This window comes from Hemiscyllium ocellatum, chromosome 6 (genome assembly GCF_020745735.1).
Source record: "Hemiscyllium ocellatum isolate sHemOce1 chromosome 6, sHemOce1.pat.X.cur, whole genome shotgun sequence".
Classification (NCBI taxonomy): Eukaryota; Metazoa; Chordata; class Chondrichthyes; order Orectolobiformes; family Hemiscylliidae; genus Hemiscyllium; species Hemiscyllium ocellatum.
This window is the reverse complement of record NC_083406.1, coordinates 79,197,270-79,221,851: the sequence shown is the minus strand read 5'-3', so window position 1 is coordinate 79,221,851 and position 24,582 is coordinate 79,197,270. Positions and strand designations below refer to the sequence as shown.

The 24,582-nt window shown below is 39.4% G+C and overlaps 1 protein-coding gene across 1 annotated transcript in view; it reads right to left on the bottom strand.

The window, feature by feature from the left end:
* Positions 1-24,582, bottom strand: part of ddx10 (DEAD (Asp-Glu-Ala-Asp) box polypeptide 10) — a 208,004-nt gene that overhangs the window by 68,297 nt on the left and 115,125 nt on the right. The window contains exons 14-16 of the mRNA XM_060826060.1: positions 23,351-23,482; positions 19,585-19,743; positions 1,834-1,884 (exon numbers count right to left, since the gene is read on the bottom strand). Of these exons, the coding sequence (XP_060682043.1) occupies positions 1,834-1,884; positions 19,585-19,743; positions 23,351-23,482 (342 nt within the window). The remainder of the gene's footprint in view (positions 1-1,833; positions 1,885-19,584; positions 19,744-23,350; positions 23,483-24,582) is intronic.

The window sequence follows — 24,582 nt, the reverse complement described above, 5'->3', positions numbered from 1 at the left end:
TTCAGAGTAAAATGGGACCTTGATCAGATAGGCCAGGGGGCTGAGGAATAGCAGATGGGAGTTTAATTTAGATAAATGTGAGGTGTAGAGTTTAGGTAAGGTAAATCAGGGCAGGACTTAGAAGTTAATGGTAGGGGTTCAGGGAGTGTTTCCGAATAGAGACCTAGGGGTGCAGGTGCATTGTTCCTTGAAGGTGGAATTGCAGGTAGACAGGGTGGTGAAGGTGGTGTTTGGCACACTTACCTTCATGGGTCAGAACATTAAGTGCTAGAGTTAAGATGTCATGTTGTGGCTCTACAGGACATTGGTGAGGCCATTTTTAGAATACTTGGCATAATTCTAGTCTCCCTGCTCTAGCATAGATGTTATTAAACTTGAGTGGGTGCAGAAAAGATTTACAAGGATGTTGCTGGGACAGAGGGTTTGCGTTAAAGGGAGGAGCTGAATAGGCTGGGGCTTTTTATCTTGGACCTTTGGAGACTGAGGGGTGACCTTATAGAGGCTCATAAAATCATGAGGGGCATGGATAGGATAAATAACCAAGGTCTTCTGCAGAGGGTGAGAGAGTCCAAAGCTAGAGGGCATAGGATTAAGATGAAAGGGAAAGCTTTAAAAAGGACCCCAGCGATAACATTTTCACACTGAGGTGGTGTGCATATGGAATGAGCTCCTAGAGGAAGTGGTGGAAGTTGGTACAATTACAACATTTAAAAGGCATCTGGATGGGTAATTATTAATGAAGGTTTAGACAGACATGGGCCGACTGCTATCAAATGGGACTCAGTCATATTGGGATATCTAGTCAGCAAGGACAAGTTAGACTGAAAAGTCTGTTTCCGTGCTATATGACTATGACTCTAAGCTTCCCTTTTATTCTCTTATTCAATCCTGTACATTCCTCAATATCCAAGGGTCTCTGGAATTTTTAGTACCGTTCTTCATCTTTATAGGAATATGTTGGCCTCCGTTGCTTTGATGTAAAGTTTCCTACAAGTAGCTGTTCTTAGTTCACTTTGGCCAGGTCCTGTCTTATATTAAAACTTGCCTTCCCCCAATTCAAAAATGTAATGGTTGCTATCACCATGTCTCTCATAAAATTCACAGACACTTCTACCACTGGTCTTGCTTCATTCCATAAAATTAGGTTCAGCACTGCCTCACCTCTTGTAGGATGTTCTATGGATGAGCTTCAAAGTCTCTTCTGGATACATTTTAAGATTCCACCTTCTCGAAGCCTTTCACATTTTGTCTATCTTAGTTAATATCTGAGAAGCCGAAATCCCCAAATATTAATCCCTTCTTATTTTTATACTTCTCTGATATGTGCCTACATATCCATTCCTGTATATCTCCCAGACATTTGGGGATATAGTATACTCACAATGATGCGACTGTCCTTTTTTGTTTCTAAGATCTACCGTTGGCCTCAATTGCGGTGCCTTCTAAGACATCACAATTGCAATGATTGACTACTGATTCAATATCACAACACCATCCTCTGTTACACCGTCTGAAGATTTTATACCCCAGAATATGGAGCTGCCAGTCTTGCCCCTCCCTCAACCATGTCAGGTTAACATTGACATCATAATCCCATGTTTCAAACAGCCTGGAGTCACATCTACGGCAGCAGAAAATGCATCCCCAGTGTTGATAATTCAGTGTCATGACATTTCTAGTTGGAATGTCAATTTTGTAGAGCTCAACCATCTGTATTGGATATCAGTAGGCGTGTTTTTAATGATACTTTAGTGTTGTTACAGTATAGCATATGTGAAGAATATCCTTTTACCTGACAAGAATACTAATTTTTTATAAAAGTAAAACACTTACATCTTTTGGTCTGGTTGCCTTCCTTTCTGCTTTCTCCTTAAGCCTTTTTAGCTAAAAACAGAAGGAAAAAATAAATTCAATTAGAAGTTTTGAACATCAAGAATTACAAAACACATAGTGAATCAATTCTTCATATTCAATTTATTTTTTAGCAAAATATAATCGGTCTTCCCTTTTTGCCCTAGGTAATAACTGCCAGTTCATTATTATGTTTTGCTTTTTGCAATTTTACAAGTTTCCTTGAGATTTGAATGATACCGAGCATTGAGACCTCTGGTATTCTGTTAGTATGGGCTGAATTACAAGTGCCTTTTGTCTGATGGCTGAAAGTTCCAAAGTAAAATTAATCTTGGATGTCTCAGCCCAGTTTCTACTGGGCTTGGGGACAATGCAGAAGAAGTGAAATCAAAATACAATTTACAGTAACACAACCAGGAAAGCAGATAAACGTATATCCCGTACTTACAAAAGAGTATGGCTCTCTGGGGTCAGACTTAATTTAAAGACCATTTTCCCCCAAATTATTTCAAATTTTTTAAGAACAAATGAGCAAGAGAAGCCATTAGCCACTCATGTACTTTCCGACAGTGTTCAATGCAACCAGGCTGGTTTGTGTCCAAACTCCATTTACCTACTTTTATTCCATATTCTTTAATAACTCTGTTGAAGAGAAATCCGTCAAACTCAAACTTGCAAACAATTGATCCAACACCGAATGGCATTCTAGAATACAGTTTCAAACTTCGATGGACATTTATGCACAGACTATTTTCTAGCTTAATTCTTGAGCTACTAAACTAGAGATTCCTCAACCAGTGGCAGCTGTTTCTCTCAAACCTACCTTGCCGCTTTCCTTAGTATCTTGAAAACCTTGAGTAAATTACTCCCGTATCTTCTAAATTCCAGGTACTGCAATCCTAGCTTATGGCATCTGCTTCCATAATTTAACCCATGGGAGTTCAGTATTATTCTAATACAACTAGATTGCCTCCAAAGGCAATAACTCTCTCCAAACAGATGGCCAGAATTAAAAATAACAGTCCACTACTGATCTAATCAGGGCTTTTCATAGTTGCATATTGGCTTTAATTCTTGTATTCTAGACCTCTGGATAAAAGGGTCAACACTTTGTTAGCTTTCTGAGATTTTCTGTGCATTATTCATAACATTTTAATGACCTGTGAGTATGTATCATAGAATACTTAGAGTGTGGAACCAGGCCATCAAAGTCCAGACTAACTCTAAAAGCGCATCTCACCAGGCACCCAAGACTCTATGATCCTCCACTACTACTAGTTTTACGCCATTCAGACAGTAGTCTAATCTATCTTTTCAAGATCCAAATTTGATCTATTGTTGAATCATTTGTCCATATTGAACAGGATTTAAATGAACACATTTGCCACATTTTGCCCTACTAATCTATTAATACTGCTCTCTAACTTTAAGTTTCCATCTTTTGCAGACAATGTCATCCATTGCTGTATCATCTGCAAATGTGAATGTGTAACTGTCTATTCTGTCACTAACGGTTAGTGTGAGCCCATCCCAGATCCTGTGAGACACTGCTAATCATACCGTGCCAACTAGAATCGCTGGAACAATATCTTTGTTCTCGGCTTCCTGTCATACAGCCAATTTCTGAAATCACAGCTGCCTATGGTGAAGTGATTAAAATCAGGTTTGTACAAGGAAAGGAGAAACACAGAGATCTCAGCACATTGTGGGGCTGAGGGAAATTATACAAATACCAAGGACAAGACCACGGACGGATTTGAAAACAAGGATGAGAATTTTACAATCGAGTCATTCCCAGAATATGAATCAATTTAGGCTATAAATGGTCTGGTTCAGCCTCAGGCAGTGACCAAGAATAGGGATGGAATCTGTGGCAAGGGACTGAAGACAACGCCATGCTTTTTGCAGTATTTGGAAAAAATTGCTGCTCCTTCATGATTGGTTGCCAGACAAGCAGTATGATAAGGTGGCAGTGGTGAGGCAGAGCTGAGTGTTGTCAGGATACATGCGTATCTTGGCGTGTTTTTGAATGACGCATCATGGAGCTGAGAAATTGGAGGCGGCCAAGTAGAATTATTGAAGGACACATGACAACAGCACAGAAAGAAGAGAAAACAATACAAATGATTCTGTGGCTACACTGACTCCTAAGAACAGAATCAGTGCCATCCTGCTGGATGATAGAGGACAGTGAAGTGGCCAACCATGTAAAAAGCCACAGACAATCAGAAGAATGAGGAGCAAGTTTACTATGATAGGATTCCATTGACGACTCAGAATATTGGCCAGTTCAGCACTGCGGGAAGTTCAAACTGGAATGGTTCAAACATGTCATCATGGGAAATATAAGCAATTATTTGGGTGGTGATAGATATGTACATGAAACAGAATATGGATTACAGCTTGCAAGGAATCAAACCAACCAAGATCACAATTTGTTTGCACTGCAATTGAAAGGCTTAACTATGCCCTTAGATATCTGTGTCAGACATACAGGCTAATGACACTTTTCTTGCCTTCATCTGCAATCTATGTTTCGGAATAGAAACGAAAGTGTCTCTCTTCAAGAAGTTTCGCTGCCTAAGGTGATCAACTAGATGTATAAAGGGCCCTAAATTAATTATTTTGATGATAAAAGCTGAGGCAGTGGGTTTGGGTAGGCCAATAGTGCACATTCAAAAGAAAGAAACCATCTCAAAGACACTGGCAGTAGTATGGAATGCAGCTATAAACCAAGAGTAGCATTGTAAACTGAAAGCATTTTGTCACAGAAATGATTTTTATGAATAGGGAATGAAGGCTTTCTTACTGTGCACACTGAGAATGGACAGCTACCAACAAGTGAAAACTTGATCTAAAATGAGTCCCATATGTCAATGCATAGTTTTTCACCTGCCTCAGCTTATCTACTGATAAATCATTAAAGTACCGAAGCTTACGTTACCTTTGTACTTGACTAGTCTACTAGTCTCCTGGCTGGCTCTTCTACACCCACTGCAAACTGAAGTTCAAAATATTGCTGCTGTGTCCTAACTCTATTGAATACCCTTCAGCACTGAACTCTTATTTAAAAACATTACACTGCAGTACAGACCCTTCAGCCCTCAATGTTGCTGTTGAATCTGTGAAACCAATCTGAAGCCGATCTAATCTACACTATTCCATTTTTGTCCATATGCCAATCCAATGACTATTTAAACACTCTTGAAGTTGGTGAGTCTACTACTGTTGCAGGCAGTGCGTACCACGCCTCTACTACTCTTTGAGTATATAAACTACCTCTGACATCTGTCCTAAATCTATCACTCCTCAATCTAGACCTATGTCCCCTCGTGCTAGCCATCGCCAGAGGAAAAAGGCTCTCACTGTCTACCCTATCTAACCCTCTGATTATTTTATATGTCTCAATTAAGTCACCTTTCCATCGTCTTCTCTCTAATGAAAATAGCTTCAAGTCCCTCAGCCTTTCTTTGCAAGACCTTCCCTTCATACCAGACAACATCCTAATAAATCTGCACTGCACCCTTTTCAAAGCTTCCACATTCTTCCTATAATGCGGTGACCAGAACTATATACATTATTCCTGACCTGGTTGACCTACATTGGCTCCTTGTGAGACAACACTTTGATTTAAAAATTCCCCACCCTTACTCAACACAGCCAAAGCCTCATCCCTCTCTCTCCCCCTGTAACCTTCGCTAGCCCTACAAGACTTCAACATTTCTGCACTTCTCAAAATTATACCATTTCATACAATAACACTTCTAATCTCTTCATAGTTGATGGCTGTACCTTCAGCCCTGAGTTTTGAAATACTTTTCCTAAACTTCTGTTTCTCATGACTTCTCTTTGACAAAGCTATTGTTGCCTGCAACAACACTTCCTCCTAAGGTGTAATGGTAAAGTCTGCTTGGTAAACTCTGGTAAAGCATTGCTACATGAAGGCGCTATACAAATGCAAATTTATAATGTTAATGGAGTTGATGGATAATTTCAGAATTATGCAAGTCATGAAAGGGATTAAATCCCAGATATTTTCTCCTTTAGGTGAAGGGAGTGTTCATTTTTTTGCAAAGATTGAACAAATAATGAAAAACAATTTTTATTTGCAATCATCTTCATATGAACCATTTGCCATTTAATGAAGACATAGCAATCAGAAAGATGCAATTTTTATTAATGTTGACAACTAACTTTAAAAATCTATGTTTAGCTTTATTTAATGTACTCCCTCTTACTTAGGCTATTCCTGCTATCTCCTCTGATTTATTTCATTTTGGGAAATATAACAATATTATTACATCTGCTTGTATTGAGCATAATTGGTAGTAAAAGTCTTGATATGTTTCAAAAGTGGTTAGCCAGTGTACTGTGCCATTTCAAAGTCCTTAAACTTGGTTAAATCACCTGAGACCCCTTGTAATGAATTGTCTGGTTTCCAGTTCAACAGCCATTAGCTCCAAGAAATTTGCTATTCTTTCAATATTTATCTCTAGCATTTTTACAAACACTATCCTCCTCTAAACTAATTTCACAGCAAATCATAGCCCTCATTAAATTAATGCAATTTTGAACCAACTAATCCCTTCATTAGAAATGTCTACTGCTCCAGATGTTTTACAAATGCTTTGAATCAATAACCAAATTTACCTGGAAACACTGTAGGCTGACATGAAGGTAAATTTGAAAGCATAACTGCAAAGGTTGTGTCTTAAAACATCTGTTATTTAAAAATGAATGACAAAAAATCTACAAACTATTGAGCATCAACCTATCATAAGATTTTGGCAATTGCCCATGAATGTTTATCATGTAACTCAGCTACAGGTTGAAGCACTAAATGGGAAATGTGCATAACTGAGCTATATAGCCAATGCTATTTACCCAAATGATTTTCTGAATGGTGCAGAGATCCACCGCAATTCCAAGTGTTAATGATGCAATTTTCAAGAGTTTTAAATTGATAATGCAGACGAATAGGTTGCTGCCTTGGTGAAAGAACGTAATGCATATTCAAGACCCACTTCAAATATTTGAGCGAGCAACCTAGGCCAAGACTTTTATGCCATACTGAGAGATTGCAACACTAGGAAAAATGTCATTTGGGCAAGTCTACCTTATCTATGCAATTTGAAGATCTTAGAGCATTGTTTAAAAAAAACAGTAAGGTAATTCCACACCCTGAACTAGCCATTACCCCTCAACCGCAACACTAAAACAAATTATCTGGTCATTAACACATGGTTGTTTGTGGGAACAAATTACTGCAGAGGCTGAAATCTGTTGAAAAAATGCTGGAAATCACAGATCAGGCAGCATCCATGGACAGACAGTAAACTAACATGTCAAGTGAAGATGATTCTTCATCAGAGCCGAAGTGTGTGGTGCTGGAAAACCACAGCTTGTCAGGCAGCATCCGAGGAGCAGGAGAATCGACAGTTTGAGCATAAGCCCTTCATCAGAGCTGGCGTGAAGTAAGGAGAAAGCAGCATTTATGCAACAGTTGGGGGTGGAGGGGTTTGGAGAAAGGGTCTGATATTGCAAATCAAGTGATCAGAATGCGGGAATAGCAGAACAATGGTGGGTCTGACTGCCAAACAGGAAAGAGTAGATATTCCCACTGGAATGAGGGAGAAGCATGGGGCAACATGGTGAAACAGAATGCTTGTGAGACCTTGCTGTTCATAAAGTGAAAAATGCTACTTACATATTATCTTGTTGTTTCTTTCTAGAACAATTTTTCTTGTCACTTAAAACTGCATGTATAAAATGTTAATGGACTTTGTGCAGAGAGAAGGAACTCAGTGGGAGGTCAGTGCTAAAGTAGATGAGTTCATGTTTCCAAGACTGAACAGGTTAAGTAGTTAAAAAAAAATGGTTTTGCAGCTACCACTGAAACTGTAATGTTTTAGGATACCAAAGTATTGTATATGAGAGATGCATACATATGTAAGTTCAACGGTAGATATGTGCATAAAGGTTCAAATGACTATTTTAAAAAGGTAATCTGTATGAATATCAATTGTAGACTGGTAACTGAAATGTCACAGCTAAAGGTTTATAAGAAGACCAGAGTTAAAAGGGCCATAAATAATCGTTCTTAAAACCTACAATTTTTTTGGTCATGTCAGATATGATTTGTGTATTCCATGTGACAGCGATATGAATCACACATTAAGCTTTCTATTCCTACAGCAAAGTGAAATCAATATAGCTCTCACACATTAAAGCAGGAAACAAATATAACGACTTTCAGTGTTGGACATGTCATTCAATAATCTGCTCAGCTGTTAGGTTCAACAATCAACCCCGGAATTTTTAAATCAAACGGCACTGCTGGCCATGTTAATTCAAAATTTCCATATACGGACTTTATTTCAGGGATAAGCCCTTGATGAACTCATCTGAAACCTGGAGGCCATGCAATCTACACGATACATTCTCTAAGTACTTCAGATTTACAATATGGTCTAAGGTATGGATTAAACCATGAAGCTAGCAACATGACTATAAATTATTCTAGCCAATTCGATAGAGAAACAAGTCAAGCGTGAACACTTTTAAGCAATGTAATGATTCATTATTTAAAAATTGTGGTCTATTTGTACACAAGTAGGAGAATATTAGAATTAGGAATAGGAGTAGGCAATTCAGCCCCAGGAGCCAGCTCCGCCATTTGATATGATCATGGCTGATATCACTTTGGTTTCAAAATCCACTTTACTGCCTGCTTGCTATAATTTTTCAATTATTACTGGTTGATTCTACTCCCCAGCAACTTCTCCATCACACCTGGTACCTTTCTGTGAGAGAAAATATGAGTCCCAGTCTCCCCATGACATGCCATAAAACAGACAACACAAAATGTCTGCACTTAGCCAGGCTTCCTGTTGCATTGCCATTTCTGACTTGTTTGCAGGCTTCCTGTTTCATTGCCATTTCTGACTTAGCCATTAAGCCTACCCACATGCCTCACATTGGTCAACAAGCTACCCCAGACATCACATAAATCTCATGACATGACTGATCCAGCCCTAGACCAAGGGAATATACTTCTTCAGATTAACTGATAATGCGCCTCCCACTTCACAATAACCCATCACCTCTGATGTCCTTGGGGCACAGTGGCTCCCACTGGGAGTTAAGCCTTCACAAAGGGTACCCAGACAAGGAGGTACCAAAGGTATTTCGTTTAGCCTCTCAACAATATGAACACATTGATACCAGGATGAAACCCACTAACACCTACTCCAGCCAAGGATCAGAATAAATTAAGAAACTCAACAGTCAGACACCAGAAAGTTTAATAGAACATAGAAAAGTACAGCACAGAACAGGCCCTTTGGCCCACGATGTTATGCCGAGATTTAATCCTAACGTGAAATATCGTAATTTAACCTATGCACCCCTCAACTCAATGCTATCCATGTGCATGGATAATCTCTTCAATGAATGAACTTTATTTCTCTTTGTTGTACAACTCGCATCATTCTGTCATAACTCACACTTCATTGTTGTCAGGATATAAAACTCCACTGAATTCTCCATTCGAGGAAGCAGCTGTGGTTCCTTCTAAGCAGCCTGTCAGTGACTGTTTCAGTGGAGTCAAGTCTCTTCCGCAATATCGCTGTTTGTTAAGTAAATCCTTGTCTGTTCTCAGTCAGATCTGTGTTTGTGATCTTTGATTAATAGGGTTCAATTTTCTGACACTTTCCCTGCAACCACAAGAGGTACAACATCTCTTCCAACACCACCGTCCAAGGCCCTAAACAATCCTTCTAGATCTGACAGATTCATCTGCACAACATCTAACCTCATCTATTGCATCCATTGCTCCCAATGTGGTGTCCTCTGCATTGGGGAGACAAAATGCATCTCAGGGACCAGTTCGTGGAACACCTGTGCTCTGCACACACCAACCAACCCAACTTTCCAGTTGCTACTAACTTTAATTCCCGCTCCCACTCCCCTGGCAACATGACCATCCTTGACCCCTTTCATTGTCAGAGGCCAAATGGAAACTGGAGGAACACCACCTTATATATCGCCTGGATAGTTTACAGCCCAATGACCTCAACATCGACTTCACCACCTTCAAAGACCCTCCTGCTCCAGCCTTATCCCATGTCTAGACTAACCCTTTCTCCCTGCCTCCCTGATCTATTCTAACCTGTCCACCTTCCTAGTCACCTATACGTTCCACCCTTCCCAATCACCATCCCACCCCTACCCTTCCCCCAGCCCCAGCCCCTCAACTGCTGTGCTCTTCCAGCACCACTGATCCAGAATATTCTTGATTAATATGTACTTCTCTATTTAATTCTGCTGCCCCTCAGAACTTTTTTCCAATACTTTGCCATCACAATATTAGGCTGACAATGACAGAACAACAATAGCAGTCTTACAGTGTTTCAACTGCTGTGGGTATAGCAGGAGATGTTTAGAAATGATGGGCAGCATCTCAGCTATTTCCTCCCTTGTTTCTTCGAGCAGCCTGCAATAGATATAATCCACATCTGGTCACTTATCCGCTTTTCAGGATGCTATCGCCCTCAATACTTCCTCTCTTACATCCAATACCTCTCACTCCTCCTCCTGTTCAACTACAATGTCTGCACCATCCCTCCATATTGTGAAAACAGACAAAGTATTTGTTAAGAACCCATGGCAACGCCTTCTGTTTCCACACATTCGAACAGTTTTCATCGCTTATTCGCCCCACCCTTTCTTTCAATATCCACTTGCTTTATATATTTATAAAATAGTTTTGGGGTTTTCTTGATTTTACTGAACAATGATTGTTCATACCCACCCTTAGCTTTCCTAATTTCCTTTTAATTTCATGTTTGCATTTTCTAGATACCTCTAGGATTTCTGTAATATTGAGCTTTTGATATCTGACATAAGCTCCCCATTTTGTCTTGCCCCACTGTGTGGTCATTGACATCTAGGCAGCTGTAGAATTGGAAGCCCACTTTTTCTTTCCTCTGGGTGTACATGAGTTCTGAAAACTTTCTATCAGCTTCTTGAATACCTTTCACTGCTCTGATACGGAATTAACTTCAGAACTGATTTCAGTTAATTCTTAAACAAATCACATCTCAGTTTTCTCCAAATTCAAAACTTCACTCTTTGATCTATGTTTGTCCTTTTCCAGATCAAAATCTAATCGAATTACAATCATGTCACAATCACTGCCTTCAAATGCGCATCTTCAATTCCTAAAACTAAATCAATGAGTACGCATTCTTGTTTTGGAGTGGCCATTTATCATTATTCCCATTTTGTTTCAGCATTTCTCAGCAATTTATCCACGTTTGCTCTTCTACTTCTGTCTGACTGGCTGGCCTAGCACATTCTTGGGTTTCAGCCAAGTGTCACTGTAGTACAAATCAGACAAAATCTCATTCAATGGCAGGGAACGTTTAAGCTACTCAGTGGCCCGCCCTTAGCCCTACATATATTCCTGGCAAATGAATCAAACTCCTCTAAATATATCACAGCTTTCATAATCATTTTGCACTTTTCCCCTAGAGTCAGTCAATATAAATTCTAAAGGTACGTTTCTTCTTGGGTTTTTCTCTATTTTTCTCTTGGCATGCATTTAGAAATGTTAAGTTTCTGTAGGGAATTTACTAGTCATAGGTGTGCTTCATTGTGCTGATGATGGCACATGTGGCATTAGTTATCTGGTATATTCAGGCTCTAGCTAGAAAGATCGTGGGACTGGGGTAACATCACCGAACCAGTAACCCAGAGGGCCAGGTAAGTATTTTGAGAAAATGGGTTCAAATCCCAGCCCAGCAACTGGTGGAATTAAAATTCAATTGATTACATCTGGAATGTAAAAATAGTATCAATCGTGATGACCATGAATTATTTTCTCAAAAACCCAACTGTTTTTAAATGTCTTTTAGGAAAGGAAATCTGCCCTTCTTGCCCTATCTGGTCTATGTGCGATTCCAGATCAGTAATAACACTGGTGACTCCCAATGACCATCTGAAATAGCAAGCACTCAGTTCAAGGGCAATTTGAAATGGGCAACATTGGCTGACTGTGATAGAGGGATCTGCATCCCATAAAGAATTTTAAAAACCTTTTCAGCTCTAATTAATTGGTCAAAATATTGATTTCTTTCCTGGATGTCACTTTTAAAAAATGTTTTATTCTTGCAATTTCAAGTGTCACTTCACTTGCTTTATGGCCTGTATGTAGAATGTAAAACATCTGTCTTTGTGTCAACTTTTCAAAGATCTTCATTCTTTTTCTTCAGATTTTTTTGTCCAGCTATCTCTGGCATATGGAAAAGTTGATAGAAGGAATCATCTTGCAGGCGCTTTCCCTGCTATCAACATATCATTCTCTTTCACAAAATTATTTATGGTTATCTATAAACCTCTTCTAACTATGACATTACATCTACTTTTTGCTGTTTTCATTTGTCCCAAGTAGTCAAATTCATCTACTTCTTCCAGTGTGATTTGATTTGATTTGATTTGATTTATTACTGGCAAATGTACCAAGGTACAGCGAAAAGTGGTGTCTTACATGCTTTAAAGGCAAATTGACTGCGTCCACTTTAATATTCACGAGTTGAGCGAGATTAGATTATAGATTATATGAGATCCCCTACAGTGTGTAAATAGGTCAATTTGCCCAAAGATTCCACACCGACTCTCTGAAGAGTAACCTACCCAGACCCATTTCCCTCTTACTAATGCACCTAACACAATGGTCAATTTAGCATGGCCAATTCACCTGACCTGCACAACTTTGGACTGTGGGAGGAAACCCATGCAACATGGGGAGAATGTGCAAATTCCACACACAGTCACCAGAGGCTGGAATTGAACCCGGGCCCCTGAAGCTGTGAGGCAGCAGTGCGAACCACTGAGCCACCATGTCACCCACATCTTCTGAATGCCATTTTTTTTCTGGTATTCATGTGCAATCCAAATTCTTAGTTTCTCAATTTACTTGATCTATGATACTTTATAGGGCCTATTATGTTTCTGCAAGTGATCTCTTCATAATCTATGGAAATAAAATCCAGCTAAATTATTTACGTTTTATCATGAAATTTATTGCCTTTTTCCTCCCAATCCATTGTTCCTTCTGTAAACATTATAATTTGATTGTCATATATCAAAGACATAGCTCATTCAAAGGGGAGAGTAAATAGAATTTTCTGGGACACTGACTTTGAGCTTTTCTATTTTCATTAACAATGGAATCTCAGCTACTTGCACATTAGGAAGCCCATTCATTTACTGAAATAAAGCGCTCTTCATGCATGTGCATATTAACAATGGACTAATACAGAACAACTTCGGTTATCTGATCAATCATCTGAATTTCGGAATTTCCAACAAGATCTCAAGGTCCCGTAAATGTCTCCTTTGTTTACGATCAAATCAGTTATCTGAACAATCAGTAATCTAAACAAAACACTCCCTGCCCGTCTCGTTCAGATAATCAAGGTTGCCCTATATTTTGCATTCTTTCATGAAAATTTAGACGCTCAATTTTTTTTCACATATCCCTGCTTTTGCCAGGCCTCGGACTAATTTTGTAAAGCATTTTGTTTTCAACCTAAGATTCGTCACTCTACCTGCCAACCTGATGATGTCTCGTCACTTAACTTCATTCATTGCTCAGCAAGTTCTGTAGCAGGTTTGACGACTGATATATTCTGACTTGGATCTGTTTCAGAGACATTACGAAGAGCAATTTTTAGAAGATTCAGACTATTGTGAGTGAAGCTGCAGAGGTTACTAAACAGGAACTTGATATTTTGTTGTAAAACAGAGACTGAATGCACTAGAAAATTTATCCCTCAGGTGGCATCATCAGCACAACGAAGAACCACCTATGACTTGCAAATTCTTTTGAGAAACAGAAAATTAACTGATCGAAATGCATGCTGGGACAAAGAGAGAGACAAATTAAATAAAATATATCTTGTAGAATATATAGTGATGACTCCAGAGGCTGAAATACAACAGAAGTACATTGCATCTAAATTTAAAATCAGTTCACTAGCTACCTGCAACACTGAGGAGTTAGAAAAATTACCTCTGCAGAAGAAAAGCCAAATTTGGTCATTTGCTTTATTATCTGTCACCTTGTCATGACAAAGCTTCAGAACCAGAGCATCATTCAGATTTTTCAACATTTAATTCCAGTGATTTTTTTTAAAGAAAAAAAAGGAGACTTCTACAGGCCAAAAGAAATTTGCTATGTGGCACAGGCCTGTTTGGGAGCCACAGAAGGTTAAACTTGTAGAACATCAGGGAATCTTCCAATAGAGAGCGAGAGCGCGCGCGCGAGAGAGAGAGGCAACAGAAAAACACAATGAGGGGCTGCCTCAGAATCAGCTATTCAAATACCGATATTCCCTTATCTAGTCTTCATGAACCACCCAAAAAGACTGATTGGTAAGTCTTTAAACTTCTCTTTTGTACTCATTTCTTATTCTTTGAAAAGATAAATTCATTTGGTCTGGGAGAAAACTACCCATAAGGGAAGGAACCATTTTAAATTAACCTTGCTGTGACCCAAATGGGCAAGCAAATAAAAATGGAGAGCTAGTACATTCATTTCACCCAGGAGCTTTATGATATATGGGAGCCACTAACCATGGTAACTTGGGGAACCTTGTCTGGGATCTGGAGATAATTCACTCAGGGCTGTTAAGAGAATTTTTTTATTGAATGGGTGGTGCACAACCGCAAGTATACAAATGACTGTGACAGCTACAATACATTCAGATGGGGTTGACTGATTTGGGATGAATACGTAGGAATAGGAGATGATCAGTGGATTCCACTAAACACGGCCTACATTTGGAACAGATATTATCCAATTTGTACTACAGTGGCAGTTAGCTGAAACCCAAGAATATACTTTAGATTGCCAATCCAAGGAGAATGGCAAACACGAAGGTAAATTGCTGACAGCACTGAAACAATTTAGCAATAATACTAGGACATTTTGATTCACTAGGGGTTATTGGAATACAATTATCTTCAAATACATTAAGGAAAATGTTTGTGTTCAGCCAATATTTAGCACACACAAAACAAGAGGTGGTAATGCTGGATTTAGCTTTAGGAAATCAAGCTAGAAAGGTGGAAGGGGTAGTGATCACAACATGGCTGCACTAATCATAATTCAACTGGCATTAGTAAGTCTAGAAAAAGGACGAAATGAGACTAAGACTAAAGGTACTGAATTGAGGCAAGACCAATGTGATTTGTCAAAAATGAACTGAGCACAACTTTCTGAAGGTAAATGAATGTCAGAGCAGTGCAGAGTACTCAAGGAGATAAAAAAAAGGATTCAGAACAAATGTACTCCCAGAACAAAAAAAAATTAGATTCCTAAACCTACGGATATTTAAATGAATACACAGTGTGGTGAAAAGCCACTTGTAGATAAAGCTGATAGATGTGTGGGAAACATTCAAAGATGAAATAGAAATAGTGCAAGGCAAATATGTTCCTGTGAAGCAAAAACGTGGGAGCGAGATTAAAGAACCCTGAATGACAAGAGTCTTAATGGATAAGACTAAGAAAAAATTGCTTATTGAAGGCTCAATTCCGCAGAGTGTTTCTTAAAGGTGTATAGAAATTGAATTAAAAAACAAATATAAAAAGGAAATTAAGAAAGCTAAGATAGCCAGTTCAAGTTAAATATCCTCAATTTTCTGTCTTTTTACCTTTCTTAGGATTTGAACACAGTTTTCAAGAGCAGGCGAAAGTGAGGACTGCAGATGCTGGAGATCAGAGTCGAGATTGTGGTGCTGGAAAAGCACAGAGGATCAGGCAGCATCACAGGAGCAGGAGAATCGATGTTTCGGGCATAAGTCTTCATCAGGAATGATGAAATCAGCAGTTTCTGTCCTTGTTGCATCGGAATGGGTGGGGTTCAAGGGTGGAGGTGCGGGAAGTGGAAGAGATGCGCTGGAGGGCATCAACCACCACATCGGAGTGAAAATTGTGGTCAGTGAAGGAGGCTGCCATCTGGGATTTTCTATGGTGGTATCGGTCATCCTGGGAACAGTTGCGGAGGAATTGGGAGTAAGAAATGGCATTTTTACAGGAGGCAGAGTGGGAGGTTTGGTCCAGGTAGTTTTGGGATTCCATGGATTTGTAGATGTCTGTGGTCAGTCAGTTGCCAGAGATGAGGTCCAGGAGGGGGTGAGAGGTGCGAGATCGTCCAGGAGATGGTCCAAGGGGCAGCCATGGCTGTCCGCATGGGCCTCAGCTATGTCTGCCTCTTTGCCAGGTATGTGGAACAATCCATTTTCTGCAGCCACACCAGCACCAACCCCACCTTTTCCTCTGCTACATCGATGACTGTATCGGCGGCCCATCGTGCTCCCACGAGGTGGTTGAACAGTTCATCAACTTCACTTTTCACCCCGACCTCAAATTCACCTGGATCATCTCTGACACATCCCTCCCCTTTCTGGACCTCTCCATCTCTATCCCCGGGCTCCAACTAACCATGGATATCTACTACAAACCCACCAACTCTCACAGCTACCTGGAGGACATCTCCTCCTACCCTGTCTCCTGTAAGAACGCCATCCCTTATTCCCAATAACTCTGCCTCTGCTGCATCTGTTCCAGGGTGTCCAATTCCACCACAGAAAATCCCAGATGGCCTCGTTCTTCAAAGACCGCAATTTCCCTCCCACGTGTTTGACAATGCCCTCCAGCACATCTCCACCACTTCTTGCACGCCTGTCCTTGAAACCCAACCCTCCCAATGCAACAATGACAGAAACCGCGGTCCTCACGTTCCACCCTACCAACCTCCGCAAACATCACATCATTTTCCGCCACCTACAAACAGATACCACCACCAGGGATATATTCTGCTCCCCCCCATCCCGATCAGCATTCTGGAGAGGACATTCCCTTCGCGACTCCCTTGTCAGATCCACACCTCCCCCCAGCCCTCACCCCACTCCTGGCACCTTTCCCTGCCACCGCAGGAAGTGCAATATCTGTGCCCACACCTCAGTCAAAGGCCTCAAAGGATCCTTCCAATTCCAACAGACATTCACCTGTACCTCCACAAATGTCATCTATTATACCCGCTTCACTTGATGTGGTCTCCTTTGCATCGGAGAGACAGGACGCCAACTTGCAGATTGTTTTAGAGAACATCTCTGGGACACCTGCACCAACCAACCCCACTGCCCCATGGCTGAACACTTCAATTCCCCCTCACCGTCCACCAAAGACATGCAGGCAATGACATGCAGGTCCTGGGCCTCCTCCATCCCCAACCCTAAGCACCCAACACTGCAGGAAGAACACCTCATCTTTGGCCTTGGGACCTTGTAACCACACGGGACTAATACTGATTTCACCAGCTTCCTCATTTCCCCTCCACGCCTACCTTATCTTTATCCCAGTCCCAACCCTCAACTTGGCACCACCCTCTTGACCTATTCATCGTCTTTCCCATCTATTTGGCCCACCCTCCTCTTTGATCAAAATCACCTCTCCCCCACCTTCACCTACCTATTGCATTCCCAGCTACACCCGCTCCCCCCCACCCCCCTCCTATTTCTCTCTCAGTCCCCTGGGCCCACAAGCCTCATTCCTCAAATGTCAATTCTCCTGCTCCTCGAATGCTGCCTGACCTACAGTGCTTTTCCAGCACCATACTCTAGTTTTCAACAGCAGACAACCTCTGACAATAACAATATTTTGTGCTTTATCGTTAATTAGAATGGAGAAGTCCAATGAATGGATTTTCCTTGACCTGTGGAAGAAGAGAAATTGCTGCTGAGCTGCCATGTGTTTCCTCTCAATGTGACTTGGGAGTCTGTGGCGTACGTGAGGCAAAGAAACTCTTATCAGGTGTTTGAAGGAAATGTAAATGTTGTAAAGAAATTCATGCAGATTCTGGATCTAATGTAAAATATGGCAATGCTGAAAATACTAGGAATACTCAGATCTGACAGAGTCTATGGAAAGAGAAGCAGAGATACCTTTCAGGTCCAGACTTTCCGTGAGAACTTGTTACGTCACTGGGTAAACCCTCCTGCTTAATTTTAACCAGCAGAGAAAAGATTTATCCTATACAGTAATCAGTGAAATTCCGAGAGGCTAAGAACAGCTTAAATAAGAAATAAAGTTGCTCATTTTTACAAGTATAACAGAGAATAATTAACTATTTACAACTCCTTCCTCTAACCTATCTTTTACTTTCCCTTGTATAATACTAGCCTGGCAAAACCCCCGAATAATATTTACTGGAAAATTCAAATTTTAAAACCAGCCAGCGGTTGAATCTTCTCTTTATGTTTTCCTTGCTCTCTAGGTCTGTATTGATGTTTTTCTCTATGCAAACTCCTTCTCTGGATAGCAGCCTACATCGGTTGGTCTTTTGGGAGTTCTCCTTCAACAGTTTAATTTTTCCTAGTCTTATATCTCAAGGCATCGGATTGTGTCATTGACTTTTAATATTGTCAATATACTAAATTCAAACTTGATTGGAGTTTGGTTTTTTTGGGAGTATAATTTAAACTAATTGGCCTAACTCAAATCTGTTTTTGTCTCCAGGCAACAGCTACCCTAGCTGCAGGACCACACATTACATTGTATCTTATTCAGAACACTTAGTGCTGTCACGTAATTCTGCGAGCTGTTAATTCTCTTAAAAAGGTACAGTATACCTCCATCTTCATAACAAACTGTTCTAACAAAAGGCCACAGGTCTGCAACACTAATGCTGAATTTCTCTCCACAGATGCTGCCAAACCTGAGCATTTCTTGGATTTTTCTGATGTCATTTTCAAATTTTCAATTCAATGCTTTAAGACTTAAGTAACAGTTCAATCAGATCCTAGATTCAGCTTCGCCTGAGAATTACATCAGCAGCTTGTTAACTTGAAAACCTTCTTTCACTCAGAGAAGGAATACTTGCTGACTTGTACCAACAGGGAGTCAAGGAGATATTTAATCAACCCTAATCTTTGCCAGCAAACAAGAAACTAATCCAAAAAAAAAGTTTGAGAGTACATTTTCCAAAGCTAAAGCCTATAAGCATTGCATTAAAGCTAAAAGTGTTCATTATTGCTCTCAGTCCTCACCCTTTAATCTTTTATCTGCTCAGAGATGGAAAAAAAATAAATCCTACCCTTTTCTTTACAAAATACATGAAGGAATCTGTATTAATCTAAAGTTAGGTTTGTTGTGTGAGAAAAGGGAAAATTCTTCCACAAATCTGGAGGTTTGGGGGTGGGGAAGTTGAGAACAATGGAACTGGCATGCAGAGTGGGAAAGGCGATGCAGAGCATCTATTGAGACACCAGTTTCTCTCAAATCTCTGGCAGACTGCACTTCGGAATACAGCCTAGCCAGCTTTGCACATGAATATAGGGAGCTGTGAAGACTCAAAGGTAATTATAAAATACAGATTTCCAAGCATGCCAGCTAGATGGGATAAAAATCACAACAGGAAAGTATAAAAAAAAGACACTGCCCTTAGGTAAACTGAAAGTTACGATTTTTGTTAAACTTAGAAAATGTAATTAATCAGAAAAGCAGATAATTTATTTCTCAATCGTTTGAGGTGAAATGGAGTCTAGTTCATTCCATTATTCATGCTACTTCCAACATAAACTTCCAAAGCTAGTATTTTCTCAAATGAATAATTTTAAATATTCCTGTTATAGTCCCATTTTTAAAATACCAGATATCACTTACCCGATGTTTTTCTTTGATCTTCATTCTGTATGCTTCTTTGTCATATCTATCCTCTTCTCGTAGCCTTTCTTTTGCTTTCTCCACATTTATGCCTCCCTTGTCATCATCCTGGTCATTATCTACTTTGCTCTTTTGTATCAGTGGCCATTGCTGAATCACCTTCAGATTAGAAATTGTGTGGAGGTGTTATTGGTAATTAGTATTAATCCAACTGTACTCTTAACGAACAAATTGTCAGACCACTTGCTGATAAAAGTTATTGTCCTGAACACAAAAATGAACGCACTTTCTTCATGAAACTTCCACTACAAAAATAATGACTCATCAACATCTTAAATTCATCTTTGGAACAATATTTATGGTCTAGATTCAAATTCTAGTCCAAACTTTAAATGACATATTTTCTACAATGAGCTCAACAAGACATGCAGAATTTTTTAAAAAGAAATCGGTGTTTGGGTGGCTGGAACCTGACATTATATCAGACACAATAGAGTCCTGTCAAGCAACAAACCAAAATGGAAGCAATGTTCAGTGTTTAAGAAATTACTGTCACTGATAGGTGTAACCTTTTTATTTATCATTTAGCATTAATGCTAGAGAAAAGATCAAGGTTCAAATCTCCAAACTCACGTCAGCACTCAAAAAATTTCTTAAAAATAAAAAAAAACCTGAATAACTAATTCCAACAGACATTCACAGTCGTAAAATATTGGCTATCATGTAAAATGGCAGAAAGGAATGATTCTTTTATTTGAAGAACCACCTTATTGTTTTATAGTCTCATGTTGAATTGGATATTTTAACCCACTTTGAATATCCAAAGCTCAATCTGCCTGTAAATTCTTTTGGTTCACTGTGAAAAGCTAAACAGCATTACAGTGAAAAATATTGTCACAAGTCACACGACACCAGGTAATAGTCCAACAGGTTTATTTGAAATCACAAGCTTTCGGAGCGCTGCTCCTTCCTCAGGTGAAGGGAAGATCACTTCACGTGACAAAGGGGCAGCGCTCCAAAAGCTTGTGATTTCAAATAAACCTGTTGGACTACAACATGGCACTGTGTGACTTCTGACGTTATTCACTCCAGCCCAACACTGACACCTCCACATCATAAGATATTAACTGCTGTCTGCTTGCCTCTTCAACAGAGGTACTTCTAATTCCCTGCTCCTTTCCAAAGATAGTATTTCACAGAATCTTTGAATTCTCTATTCCAATTTCCACCCACCCTGAACCTTCTAGACCTCCTAAAGAGCAAGACAACATTTTGATTCACTTTTCTCTTCTCACTCCCATTCAGAGCTGTTGGATCTTCTTGTAGCTGGAGTCCAAACATCGCTCTGGCTTTCCCAATCCTTGGAATACAGTTCTCTTAAACTTACTGTGCCTTTTGGCACCACTTCTATTTTTTTCCCCCAAACTTTTAGTCAATGCAGCTTCCTTTTGCTATGATGATTCAGACAGTTTTTTTTAAACTTGTTAAAAGCTACTGTTAACTATCAGATTAGCCATCATCTTCAGAGTCTTTGTACACTTTACAATGTCGAGCAATGTCTTTGAAATGGCCACTTAGTGCTAACTTTCCTTTTATTATGCATATTGAAACTCTGCTTTCAAGTGTAGGCTGAAAAAACACAGTGGGTCAGTCAGCATCCAAGAAGCAGAAGAGTCGAAGATTTGGACATAAGCACTTCATTAGGAATGTGGAGGGGGAAGGGGGTTGAGAGATAAATTGGTGAGAGAGAGTGGGTGGTAAGTTAGAAGGCAATAAGTGGATGCAGGTAGGAAGTAACTGCAATAGGTCAGTGGGAAAGGTGGAGCAGACAGGTAGGAAGGAAAATGGACAGGTAAGACAAGAGGGCGGTGATGAGTCAGTGGTTTGGCTTTGGGATGAGGTGGGGGAAGGGGAGATTTGGTAACTGGCAAAGTCAATGTTAATGACGTGTGGCATGGGACCCACCAACCACACATCATCAACACTGGCCTCACCAGTTTCCAAACCTCTCCTGCCCCCACCTCATCCCAGATCCAACCCTCCCACTCAGCTCCACCCTCTTGGTCTGTCCTACATGTCCATCTTCCTTATCACTTATCCGCTCCATCCCACCCCTCTCCACTGACATCTATCAATCACCTTCCTACCTACCTTCCCCCATCCCCATCCCATCCCAACTTATCTGTCAGTCCCCTTCCCCTTCCTGATGAAGGGCTTATACCCAAAGTGTTAACTCTCCTGCTCCATCGATGCTGCCTGACTTGCTGTGCTTTTCCAGCACCACACTTTTTGACTCTGACTCCCCAGCATCTGCAATCCTATTTTCTCTTTCTTTCAAGAACCTCGGTGAATAATCTTTTATTCCCTCATGCATCTTGAAAGCCACTTTCAGAGTTTGGCCACAAGCACTTCCAAACAACTTTCCACCAAATGATTTGCCAGCAAACTTCCAGGGTAGCTGCCAGGACTCCTCTCTTCATTATCTTAACAACTCTTCCATTTGATCCAGCTTGCCCAAAGATTTCCTCGAGTTTTTCCCCTCTCCTTCCAACTCTTGGTAGCATCCTATCTTAGACTTCCAATTTATACTATTAATTAAGTAACAACAAGTTAAAGTGCTTTACGCTTAGGATAGACAACACCTCCTAAATTTATCAGCTCATTGTTACATTATTGAATTGGGAACGCTGCAGGAAGCAGGAAATGACGCACATCATTCTCCAAAAAAAGCCATGGCTCAATTGTTGATACAGAGCAACATTTGCAGCATTATTGGAAAACTGGCCAGAATCGAGATCATTTTTAGGTATAAAAAGAAATGTGAAGCTTGGATGACAAGATAAAAACTGGAAAGAAAAAACATCATTTCCAAAATAACATGTTCTGTAATGTGATTCAATCATGGTATGAATAAACTAATAGTAACTGTACTAGCTAACCACACCTCAAATAATATAATTACATTTTTGTCGCTCTTTCACTAATCATATTCAAATATTTAATCGATGGAATGGTTATGATTCAAACCAATATTGAAATGAAATTCACCCAAGTTAGTTAAACATGACAAATATTTTGGAACAAAATTTCATTACAATGACAAAAATTTAGATTTTTCACAAATACTCCATGGTGTAATTGCTTTAAATGTAGATTTAATAAAGAAATCCTTTTCTTATAATCTAACTTTTGACATAATTTCCATGATTTTAAGATAACTATGAAGATTATGAATATTAACAAGTAGCCAGGCTGTACTTCACAATTTTAAAAACTAAGCACATTATTAAAGGGCATATCATTGACCAGTGGCAGTTGAGGGTTGAGTTAAGACGTAGAATTTGATCAGATTTCTGACAGCTTCAGAGAAAAGATTGCCTACAGGGAAATTTAAAGACTTTCTGAAAAGATTCATCCTGCTTGATGTGTACCACATGATTCAAAACATTTATTTGTGACTAGTTGCTGTCTCTCATCTTGTTTAACAAGTACTTCTTTTTTTTAAAGTAAAAGTGAGATACAATAAATGCTGGAAATCTGAAATTAAAAAAAACTTTAGTGCTGGAAAAACTCAGCAAGTGTGGACAGAGAAACAAAGTTTACATTTCAAGTCCAATATCATCATCTTTAAAACAGTTCAATGTTGTAAGAACTTATTTAAGGTGTGAAAATATGTTCTACATAAAATGTCAGACTAAAGTTTAATTAGTGTAATAAAATAAGTCACAGAAATAACCTAGTTTTTGTGTTTCTATCTGAAACTCACCTCTCCCTCTTCATTGAAAGTGATTTTTGTATTCACTTTAAATTTTTTCTTCAGGACCTTCTTTGCCTCTTTGACTTTTGTCTTCTTTGTTGCTGTCTTCTTTATTTCGTCTTGTTCTTTTTCATCAGGTTTCTACAAAATTACAAAAAAAATTGGCTACACAAACAAAATTCTGAACGAACCACTACAACTTGCAGCAATCACATACATTTTGACAAATTAATATTTGCTTACAAATCTATAATATTTACAATGAATGTTATAGCTCTGATACATCTGTAAATGCTTCTCTTAAAATTCATTATCTCTTGAGTTTGCCCTACTCAAAAACAGCACACAATGGAAGGGAGGGAGGGAGGAAAAGAAAGAAGTGCTAGGCAAACAAAAGCAAAACATTCACCAAGTCATAAACATACAATTTTTTTCACTATTTCCAAGTTAGTAATTCCTAGGAAAACCAGCAGCAGAGATGTCAGAACACTGTCATTTTTTTTTGTTACTTTTTTTCAAGTTAGTATTGAAATAACATACAACTAAAAGCATTTCATTGTGAGGAAGGAGTTAAACAATTCAGAAAACCTTTGGGTGAAATATAAGCTCTAAGCAAAAATTGTTAAAAGTAGTCTACAAGAGGCCTGGGAGTATATAAGCAGAGAAAATAAATGATTTTGCCTGTTCTAATTTTAATTCAGTTATCTGAATCACAAAGTGCAGAGCTGGACTCAGTTGTGATGCCCTTCATGTAAGATAACCTGCAGTTACTGTTCAGGCCCCCGTGTCAAGAGCTATTTTGATAAAATTCTATAAAACATCTACCAGCAAACGTTAGCAACGTTAACAGAAAAGGTGAAAAAGAAAACAGGTTTTAAAAAGACATTAATCTACCAAAATGAAAGTATTTTCAGTCATTTGGCATCTTTCACAAACTCTACGTGTATGGAATCAGTTGCCAGAGGAAGTGGTGGAAGCTGGTACAATTGCAACATTTAAGAGGCATTTGGATGGGTATATGAATTGGAAAGGTTTGGAGGGATATGGGTCGGGTGCTGACAGGTGGGACTAGATTGGGTTGGGATATCTAGTTGGCATGGACGGGTTGGACCAAAGAGTCGGTTTCCATGCTGTATGACTATGACTCTATATTCTACATTTTGTTCTATTATCCTAACATATTTACATAATGTCTGATTTGTTTGGCTAGAACACAAAACAATATTTTTCACTGTATCTCA